Genomic DNA, 11,427 nt, shown 5'->3' with positions numbered 1-11,427 from the left:
AAATCTATTGAAATTTATTAGAGCTCAGAAAAAGCTGGAGAAATATTTAAAGAGGTGCTTCAGTCCTTCTCTTTCTTCCTTCAGTCTCCACAACTCCCAGTGACTTTACTCACACAGGCAACAAATCTGGTTCTGATCCTTGGCATTTAACGTTGAAACGTGGGTATTAGTGCAGACAAGAAAAATAATAACAGTAATCAGGGCTTGTTTCCAAATGATGCTGTAAAAGCCAGCATTTACAGATGTAAACCTAATTGCTCATAGCAGCTGGTGAGCAAAAACCAAGTAAACACATGCGTGGCACATTTTCATGGAAAGCCGGTGTGCTCGTCTGTAGCTTGGGCACTGATGGCTGGTGTGAGCTTGCAGCTCCGTGCATCCCCCCTGGGCACCTGCCACCTGAGTGAGGTGGGGGGGGGGGGCAGCGAAATCCTGATTTCCAGAAAGTAGGGCTCTCCTCCTCCTCCTCCTGCAGTTTGGGAGAAGCCGGGGCGAGGTTGCGTTGCTGGAGGTGCGGGCTCCCCTCAGGGGGCAGGAGGAGAGGTGTCCTGCTCGCTCACGGTGGACGCTCCTCTTCCCCGTCCTCCCCGGAGGGCTGATTTTCTTAGAAAAGCAAGCAACAACTCACGTGCAGCACTAACAGGGTCACTAAGGGGATCCAAATAAAAAAAAAAAAGACAACAAAAAAAAAAACAACCCAGCCCGCCCCTCAGCTATCACCACTTTATCACCTGCATGTGCCTGGAAGGAGGCTCTTCCCTCCGCTGAGGAAAATCAGCTTAGGAAAGCAAAGTTTGAACAGCGAATTCCTGTTATTTCAAAGCACCCCATGTGACAGGATATTTCCTTATCATCTCGAGCCCAGAGCTTTCCCCCGATCCACCAGCCCTGCACAAGTGCGGAGGACCTGCCCGGCGGGAAGCCTTCTCCTCGCAGCGGAGGGGCGCGACGGGCGAAGCCGCGGCGATGGCTCCCTCCCTGCTCTTGCTCCTCCTCGTACTTCTTCCCGGGGCTTTTCCGCTGCTGGGTAAGTGCCCGCAGGGGCTGTGCACGATACGCCGGGAATTGAGAGGGGTCTCGGCAGGCGCCGACCTGCGGCTGTGTGTGGGGATAACCCCCGCGCAGGTGGAGGGCAGCCCCGCGGGACGGGGTGAAGCCCGCCGCCATTTTACCCCCCTCAGTGCTGCCCGAGGGAAGCCTCGGGGAGTCGGGGAGGGCCGGAGGGAAGGCGGCCGCCACCCGTCCGTCCCTCCCTCAGCCGCACGCCCCAGCTGCCGCCCTGTCCTCACCCTGAGGTGATCAGTGGGTGAAGCTGCCCCATGAGACGGCCCTTTGGGTTTCAGGTTTTTTGGGTCGTAGTGGGCACCAAGCAGGGCTGCCTGGGGGTGTTAGAGTACCCCAGATATTGTCATAGGGTAGTCTGGATGAAACATGGAGCTTGCACCTCAGAATTTCTCTGATTTCCAGTGCACTGCTATATTCCAGCAAAAGTTTTGCCTCAACCCTTCCTGAAAGCCTTCTCGGCATCCTTTGCAGTCCAGTTTGAGGTCTACTGAAGCACAGCTTTGTAACACTAGCTTGTAACCCTTTTTTTGCTCTGTGTAGTTAGCAGCAATCATTGTAGGCTATCTGGTAAGTGAGAGCCTCCGTGGAGAAGAAGACAGTCATCCTACCTGCTTGCTGCCTCATTACTTCCTGCTGTCTTGCCTCTGGCTGTTGGGGTGCTCCTAGTAGGTGTTTGACACTGGTAGCCCTTCACTGGCTTAATGAGTCACTTCTTAATTTACACTCATGTAGTCTGTGATAGTTTGAAAAAGCTGAAAAATCTGAAGCTGTGTTGGCATACTGGAACTTTTAGAATGTAATCTCTACTGTGGAAAAGGTACTTGGTCAGTAACATTTTACAGTACATGCTTTCTGGGGCCAGAAATAGGCAAACCATCAGTGTGATGGGTAAAGAAAAATGAAACCTTGTGGGGAAAAGAATCTATTATTAACTGCTTGGGACAGTTGAGGTAAAATGCTAGATGCCTCTGGATGGGTTATTGTTGTGGTTTAACATTGACAGGCAGCTAAATATCACACAGCCACTTTCTCACTCCCCCTCCTCAGCAGGAGGATGATGGGTGTGGGGAGAAAATTAAATGGAGGAAAACCTGTGGGTTTGAGTCAGGAGTTTAATGAAAGAAAAGCAAAGAAAAAAATTATTATCTCTACCCTTTAGCAAATGATGTCCAGGCAACTGCTGGAACGTCCTCCCTTGTTCTTCTTCCCCTGAAGCTTTTAGTGTCGAGCATGACATCTTATGGCATGGATTATCCCCAGCTATGCCCCCTCCCAGCCTTTTGGCCACCCCTAGCCAAGCGGCCTTTGGGGGGGGCTGAGGCCAGAGACACAGCCTTGATGCTGTGCAACCACTGCTCAGCAACAACCAGAACATTGGTACAGTATCAATACCATTCTAGCTACAAGTGCAAAGCACAGCACTGTATGAGCTGCTGTGGGGAAAGTTAACTCCATCCCAGACAGGCCCAGTACAGTTCTAAGGGTGAGATGAGTTGGTACTTATGCCTGGAAGGTTTCTATGAACCTTTTTCCAGGAGTAATTTTTGAAACCTTCGTTATATGTTACTCTCTTAGAAATTGCCATAATTCAACGTACCAAGACCGTAGTATTTGGGATGATGCTCTGGTGAACCTTCTTGTGTACCACCTCCAGCTCATCTATAGTGAAGAATGGGCCCCTGTTATGGGAGCTCTATGACAAATGTTGCTACAGAATGGTGAAGAAACACAGTTAACAGTTACATGAATAGTTCTGCACAGCCCATTTTACAGATACAACTCAATATGTTGACAAGAAGTGATATCAAGCGGTTACAGAGAAGAGCTGGCAGGGCATAATGGGTGTTTCACAGATACCTGGCTTGTTTGATATTCTTATAGACTCTCTAATATCTCACACAAAGTATTGTGTGGGAATTTGGTTTGGTGTGCAAACAGGCAGAACAGACACAGCAGTAAAGCCATAACTGGAGCAGCACAGGACCGTGATACAAATCAGCTGTATGGTCATGGATGTATCAGGAGCTACAACAAAGAAAAGGAAATTCTCCAACTGCAGTCTCAACCACAGTTACTCCTGCCTTCTTCCACCTCTTGTTCTTCCATCCTGCTTTGGTGCCAATTTCTTTTTAATGCCTACTTGGCTATGTTGGCCCTTTATCTGTTTATAACTCCTAAGTGTTATTCCCTGTCAGATCCCTGTGTGCACTGGGGCCCTTGTAAAAGCTTTTGTGTTGCGTTTACATACTGCTTACACTTTGTGAAGGTACAGTCAGAAAAGCAGAGGACCAAATATTTTTTCACACCCCCACTGGCCAAGCCTCTTTATTCAGCTTTCTGACCTTGTCTCTGAAGCCAAAACTTCACACTCTTTTGGGCCTGGGTACAGCAGTCCAGGCTTTTGACTTTGGGGTACATTTTTCACATGCCTAGTGTCCTCTAACACCACAAGTCGCATGAAACATATAATGTTATATTAAGCCACAAATAAAATTTTAGCAGCTTAAAAGATCAAGCAGTGTTTTCCACACTTGTGAAAAAGTGTGACATTTTCTTTTAACTGGAAGCTTTAAATAAGATTTCAGGAAAAGGAGAGTTGCAAGCATTGCATGTATCATTGTGCTAAATCCTAGTAGAAATGCAGAATTAAAATAAAGTTATCACCAGAAGTGATAATTATATATTTCCTTGTATTGTCTGTGAGTAAAGCTGATTGGCAAAAGGCAACGATTTTTGTCTCCAGTGCTCATCAGTTTTATACTGCTTCCCAGTGAGTTGGAAGCCAAAGGACAGGAGAAGGAAACTGAACCATGGGTGAAATAAGTCTAGGTCAGCTCTTTCTCTGAGATAGAGGTTATTTGTTTCCAGGTTGTTCTCCTGTAGTAAATTATGATCATTTCCACATTGGAGCCTCAGCAGAGACAGGAAAATGTTTTGTGGTTAACCTGTTTCCCGTTAAATATTTTTTTCATTGTAGAATTTGTTTAATTTGGTAATCTAGCATTAAAATAAATAATATTTCAATTAGCTTCAATCCCCAGAGTAACATAAATTAGTCTTTTTCCTAGCTTGTAGCCCAGTTAAAATACAATTTTAAGACCTTGTGCAGTCTGTTACATTTTGAGATAGAATATCAGTGAACTGTTAATTTACCATCCTAAAATGTATCTCAAGGGGATCAGAGGAAGGAGGAGAAATTCTCAGTCACTGGAAAAATGTAAGAAAGGACAAAGTAATCACCGATTACTGCAGTTGAGTGAAAAATGAATATGCTGTTCTAGCCCTACAAGTAGCTTGTTTACAAGGGGTAAAAAATAAAAATCCTTCCACTCAGTTAAGACTTCAAGGATTTTAGCAGAGCTTATGAGAGCAAAAATCTCCATCAAGGGGAAATGGAGCCTGAAGAACTTATGCTGTAGGCATCTTCTCACACTTGGGAGCCAGGATCAAGGAGCTGAGTGCTCAGCGCCAGTGCATGGCATGCGTGCTCCCTCCTCCCATTAACTCCCGTGGCTGAAGCTTGAAATGAAATTGTGAGTGGGCTTTTTTCCTTAGGAGGAAAAAAAAAACAACACTTTTTTTTTGAAAAAAAACAAACATGCTTTAAAGCTGCAGGAGACACTAGATCTGTCTCTACTGCCTTGCTCTTTTGAGTATAGATGCTTTCACTGATGCAAGATAGTTGAAATGTTGCAAAATCTGAACTGTTTGCATTCTCAGCCACTTGAACAGATGTAGTCCACAGGAGTAACACACCTTCTTTTGCTGAACAGATGATGAGATTTTAACCCCAAGAGCAGCATCCAGACTCATATTTCATTTAGATAATAGGTAAGATTACTTCAAACCAAATAATTCCATTGCTTTTTGTCTTACAGATACTAGCATCTTTTTAATATATAACGAAGACCACAAGCGCTGTGTACTGGCTCAAAGTTCTAATTCAGTGACTACCGCTCCTTGCATTCAAGAAAGTGAGTCACAAAAATTCAGGTGGGTCTCAGATCACCAGCTTATGAGCGTAGCGTTCAAATTGTGCTTGGGAGTGCCTTCGAAGAAAGACTGGGTTCCGATCACTCTGTATCCTTGTGACAAGGCTAGCGAACTTCAGCGATGGGAATGCAGAAATGAGACTCTCTTTGCAATCCAAGGGGAAGATTTGTTTTTCAACTATGGAAACAGACAGGAAAGGAATATTATGCTGTACAAGGGATCTGGTTTATGGAGTAGGTGGAAAGTCTACGGAACCACAGACGATCTGTGTTCTCGAGGCTATGAAGGTAAAGTTCTATACATTAATTTCTGTATTCTAAGCTCATTTCTATGTGTATCTAATTAAACTATTCAGAAGTGTAGGAGAATTACCTTAGTCTTTTCAGTGATCAGTGAGTGTGACTTCTGATGAAATCAACAACACACGAGTGTGCTTTATGTTTTCTGAGGGGTTTGTTTTGCTTTTCTTTTGTCAAAGTTATGATAGATAATTAACCATATAAGACAGTGATTCATTTTGAGCAAGAGGAAAGCCTGTGGTTATTCAGAACGTGTATAACCATTACACAACAGTTAGTGATAGCTTTGACTATTTATATGTCTACAGAAAAACATAGTATCAGCGTATAGTCTGATTATGTTCCCCCCCCCTTCCTGAGGAGCAAATATAAATTATATTGTGAGGATTTAATTAACTCATGGTATCTTCAGATCCAGTATACTGAAGGTGCATTTCTAGGTGTTTGAAGTGCCTCTCAGGGTTGGTGCTGAAGTGAAAACAAGAAATAAGACATTTTAAATAGTTAAATATAAAAATGTACATACATGTATGTTTATGATAGTACCTGGGAATACATTTGGCTTCCCTTTGGTAAACAGAAAGGGGCAGAGGAAGGGAAGGATGCATTTCCTAGGGTTAACATGAATGCTGATTACAGTATTAGTCCTTGACCCAGAAAAAAAAGAACCCTAGCGAAGCAAATTATGTGAAAGGAGGCAGGGAGGAGATGGAGTTATGGCCCATCTCTCCTTTGCCCTTTGTTTTCTAGCTGCTCTGTGAGACAGTGACCTTGGTATGTCAGCTCCGTAGTGGTCCCTGTCAAGTGGTGTTCCTCTGTACATCCTCTCACCGAGGTACATACATTGTGTGTGCGCACAGAAAGCTGCTTTAGTTACTTTGATAAGTTTCATCAACTCGTCTGCCTGATGAAACAAAATTGGCCTTTAGATGGAAATTTTATTTGGGCATAGTATGAAGGAGTCACTCTGTGGTATATATCCTGCAAGTTTATACCTGTGTGACGTTATATCTAAAACAGACAGTAATTGAATGAGTTATCAACACAAGAACCAACAGTTGTTTGGGCTTAAAAAGAAAATTGGTTAACTTTGTGGATTTTATATGCATGTAAAATTTAGCATGGGAAAGCACCTGCGTTGGCTCAGTCAGTTCTGGTCAGTAGTCTCCTTTTCTGGCCAGTGGTTTCCTTAAGTGACAAAAATTTGTCTCATTGTGGAAACAGGTATGAGCTTGGACCTAGAGAGTGAAAACTAGCAACATCCCATTTCAAGTACAGATTGGAATCGAAGCTAGCAAGCTCTGCTTTGCTATAATATGATCATAAAGCTTAACTGATACATATCCCATGCTTATTACCTCTTACACATCTTTAAATTGTTGTGTCTCCTTAGATACCTACACAGTGAAAGGAAATGCCAATGGAGCACCTTGTGTATTCCCTTTTAAGTTTGGTGACAAATGGTACGCTGACTGCACAGATGCTGGCCGATCAGACGGCTGGTTCTGGTGTGGAACCACTTCAGACTTTGATGTTGACAAGATGTATGGATTTTGCCCACTGAAATGTGAGTTTTGTATATTGAAGATTCTGCTGTGCTCTGTTACTCAGCTGCCTAGGAATATTGCTGTTCTTGTCGGCTGCTTTACTGTACCAAAGTTTTAGATTACATTTATGTTTCCTGTCTCCATGCAGCTTGCTATTTTTTAGGAACAACTTAACTATGAGAAAATAGGGCTCAGCATACAACAATTGTCTGACTATATCCTGATGAAAGTGTGTTAATCATATACTGGAATCTGTAATTGCAGCATTTGCTCAAATAGCAAGTTAATTAGATGTAAAGGTATTACATTAGTACATACAAAAGATGGCAAAGAAGTTTGTGCTGCAGAACTGGAAGCGAGAATTTAACAAGTGAAAAATGAGACTTCATACAAATGAATTGCCTTGTGAACATAAGACAACTTATGTGAACTTTTTACTAAGTCCTAGTACATGCTACATTACTTACTCTTCTGCATTACTTACTCTTCTGTAACTGAAAGCAGTAAGAAAGGTCTATATTCTAAATTCCCTGGTTTTGCATATAGCTAGGTTTTAACTGTAATATTATGAAAATACAGAACTTTATGTAGAAATGTTGACATTCCTTTAAGTAAATTGGAGTAATATGCTTGTATGTATTTGTATTATTTTCAATTTGAGTAAAGTTTCTCTGAACTTCTGTAAAATATGTACTAAGCAATTTGCCTGCAAGCTGTTTTTTTTTTTTTTTTTTTTTTGTCATGCTGGGAGAGGTGGCACTTTTCCTTCCCTTCTTTATGATTGTGTTTGGCTGTAAAGCTCCAACTGACCACAGTACGAACAAAAGAGAAAAACGTGTCTTTCCTTTGATGTGAAGAAAACAGAGTGGGTTGATCTTAACTGGTCTGATGATGAAGTATCAGTGTCCTCATATGATTTCCATGAATGTTGCATTCATTATTTCAGAAAAATAAAAATTGCATGCTATTTTTTCCATAGGCCGATATTATTTTCAAGATATAAAAACATGTTGGAAATATCAATCCCATAAAGAGAGCACATGCAAATCAGCTTAAGTATGCTACCTGTCTAGAATTCTTTGAGCAAGGCAAATAGGAGGTATCATTAAATTTTTGTTTAGTTCTCTGGCATAATTCAAGGAAATCCATTCAGATGACTGTGATTGTTTTTGGAAAAAGCTGCTTTATGCTGATTGCCTGCATGTTTCCTTCCTAATTCTTCAGTACTGGCTATAAAATATTCATGTTTAGGTCATATATTTTAATGAGAGACAGGCTGGGGTAGAAAAGTTTTATCCAGCTGTATGACTGAGAACTGCACTGCATGACAGTGGTAAGTTGTTAAACATCGAGAGCACCTTTTAGACAGAAGACATTGAAGTCTTTTGTATGTTAAAGTTTATTTAAGAAGATTTAAGCATTGTTCTTTTTCTAAACTATCTGGAGGGAGCAAAGGTGCTGATATGAAGACCTTTACAGCCCTTCATAATAGGGCCTGGACACACAGTGAAATTACAATTGAACCAGTCACTTTTTTTTTATTGTGAGCAAAACCAACTCAAATGTTCTTCCAGTATGAAGAGGACTAAGATTATACTCATAAGTAATTATTATACTCAAAAGAAATGTGGAAATTTGACCAGTAGAGGTAACATAATTATGAGTCCTTTAGTTGGTACTTTAAAAAGATGCTGATACACTGACAGATGAAACTTAAATCCCATAGGAAGAAACTGAGAAGTGTTTCTGCCACTTCAGACTATTTTTAATACCCTAGGAAATACTGATTCTTTACAGGTATTATTATTATTACAGGTATTATATTATTATATATTACTGTGTATTTTTGAGCTGTATGTTATGTTGCAATGTAAAACTAGGCGTTGAGGAAGAGAATGGGTTGCACAAGGTAAGATTACCAGGAGATCAAGTCATGACGTATGTCCATAGCTGTATTGAAGTGGGCAAAAGTCCACTGAGGCTCTTTTCTTGAGAGCTGAAAGAGCTAGAGCTTCTGTAAAGAATTTAGAAAGCCTAGGAAGTAAACAAAGAATGCAGGGAGTAAGGAAATATTTAAATAGTCTTAGCCTTGCATATTAATCATTGGGCAAATCTACATCCTTGCATTCATTCAGAAGTATTGATTTAAAAAAAATATTACTTTTTTTTTTTTAATGTCAGGCTTTTCCCCCATGCTGGCATTTCAAGGTGTTTTGAAGGATTTTTCAGTGTGGTTTTATGTCCAGTTCAAAATGCCCTGTGAAATGGCCAAATACAGGGTGATTTACCATGTTTCTTCTGAGTTACCTGAAAGTCATAATCCGACTTTGGACCTCACAAATTTATGTAGGAAAAAGAAAGAAACACGTTAGGAAAAAATATCTAAGAGAAGATAACTATGTGAAGGAAATTTAGTGTACTTTAGATTTTCTTTATTACTATTGACAGCATTTAGTTATATCATATACTATATTATACACTCATAAATTATATACTATATTATACACTCATAAATTATAAAGTCTTTATTATGGGATTCATTCCTGGCTATCTGGTCAGAGAGGAAGATATGGCAGTTATATTATGGGCTGTCTAGCAAGATTTATATTCGTTTTTCTTTTGCCATGATTCTATTCATGCGGTTTCCAAGAATATTGGACTGAGACTCCAGCATGTTTTGGATGGCTAACTAAGCAAACAAGAACACTTGTGTTGTTACTGCTAGTCAAAGGCAAGATTTCAGCTTGCAGTTTTGGAACTAAAACTTCTCAAGACCATTACTGATTTCCCGTTTCTTCTGTTTCCAGATTCAGTAGAAATACTGTATGTGATAAACCTATTAGCATTCTTTTTAATTTTAATTGTAATAAATATTTACATCAATAGGGCAATTTTTCTTTCCTGTAGGTTTTAGCTTGTTTGTCAAGGGCTATGAGTGAAATTCAGTGCATTTTTGGTCTGCTTCACTTTGTTTTAAAGACTAAAGATGGTAGTCTTAGTGGAAATACCTATCTCTCACTAATTTCCATGTATACAAAAATGCATGTTGAGTTCATCAGTGTAGGGATAAAGTTGAGCTTTTAAAAATTTTTTCCAGTTATGCAGGTGTATTTTATTAAGAATTAAGTTTAGATGCTAAAATATATCATTCTAGAAAAGTGATTCCTCTTCTGGTTTCTCTGGGGATACTGAACTTTAAACAATAACATGTAGGTTTCCTAAAAACCCGCTCTGTGAAGGTGTTTGTCCTCATAAAAGTAGAAATATCTTTTTTAAAAAAAAAAAAAAAAAAAAGGGTTCAGAAATGAACTTTATTTTGATGAAAGACCAACGTCCTATAGAACAGCACCAAATGCAAGTAATCTATAAATTAAGAGACCAAGAGAGGGAGGTTGAAGGTTGGATGAATGCCTGAGACTTGTTTTTCTTTTCTTCTCTAGTAATGTACAAGGTCTGTAAAACCCTTTTGTCAGAGACAAATTTTTTTACTGAATTATAGACTCTTAATATTACGTCTCTATTTTATCCCAGGCATGTGCATGTGCCTAGGAATTAAAGCTTTTGTAGAACGCAGTGTAGCGAAGAAATTTTGGCTTCTGGTAGTCACAAAGTGCTTTGGCTAGAAGTTAGTTTGTGGGTAATGATACTTGGATGAAAGTTCCCATATTTAGTGTCTATATTACAGTATGCTATGTATTTATTTTGTTGTCTAAGGGTAATTTGAAAAGAAGCACTTCATATTGTCTATCAGATTTAATACAGGAAAAAGTGGAACTGGTTACTGACCTGCTGACATTTAACATGTACCATCCTTTGTCTTGAGTTTTGTTTATTGTACTGTTTTCCTCTTATTTATACTCTTACGTTTTCTGAGATCTCTGAATTCGGAAAAGGAAAAGACCCCTTTCTCTTAAATTTTTCACAGCTTGCAACTTAAGGAGCTGATAGAGGCTGCAGGAATTTCAGTCCCTTTCCCGTTGTCAGCAGACCTACAATGACCTCTACTATGTTCTGCTTTTGTCATGCAACTTTATGGAGTGATATTTAGTTCAGTGTACCTACGGTAGTTCGGTGACCTACAGTAGGTCCTGTTTTTGGCAGAGCAAGATCATGCTCTAGCATGTTGTGTTGTGGAGATTCACCTGACATGAGCTAGGAAAGGCTGTAATAGTTTGAGGAGTGTGGTTACTTCTGGGGCCAATTCTAATGTCAGGCCCTGCTAGGTGACATTTTCACCGGTTTGACATTGCCAAGATGTGCCAACTTCAGGTTTTCAACAAGATTCAGTCAAGTCATGGGACAGAGAAGAATGCATGGAAGTATATTGTATACATGCATAAGACAAGTCAGGAATTGCAGAAAAGTGTGAGACTGATGCTGATAATGGAAATTTTGTGTCCGGTGTTTGGGTCTAATTACCTCTATCTCAGTTAGAGAATCCACAGCTGCTTTATATAGCACCCAACATTTGTAAAATAAACAGGGGTTTCTTAGCTCAGAACAGTGGGCAGCTTCACGTACAC

General features: G+C 40.3%; 1 protein-coding gene across 1 annotated transcript in view; it reads left to right on the top strand.

Moving 5' to 3' along the window:
* Positions 1-756: 756 nt before the first annotated feature.
* LOC118247482 (macrophage mannose receptor 1-like) overlaps positions 757-11,427 on the top strand; it is a 57,376-nt gene continuing 46,705 nt past the window's right edge. Inside the window, exons 1-3 of the mRNA XM_035545505.2 lie at positions 757-1,027; positions 4,944-5,345; positions 6,751-6,924. Coding sequence (XP_035401398.1) covers positions 967-1,027; positions 4,944-5,345; positions 6,751-6,924 — 637 coding nt within the window. The 5' untranslated portion in view covers positions 757-966. The remainder of the gene's footprint in view (positions 1,028-4,943; positions 5,346-6,750; positions 6,925-11,427) is intronic.

This window comes from Cygnus atratus, chromosome 2 (assembly GCF_013377495.2).
Source record: "Cygnus atratus isolate AKBS03 ecotype Queensland, Australia chromosome 2, CAtr_DNAZoo_HiC_assembly, whole genome shotgun sequence".
Lineage (NCBI taxonomy): Eukaryota > Metazoa > Chordata > Aves > Anseriformes > Anatidae > Cygnus > Cygnus atratus.
Note: the sequence above shows the minus strand (reverse complement) of the source record. Positions and strands in the feature narration are given on the sequence as shown.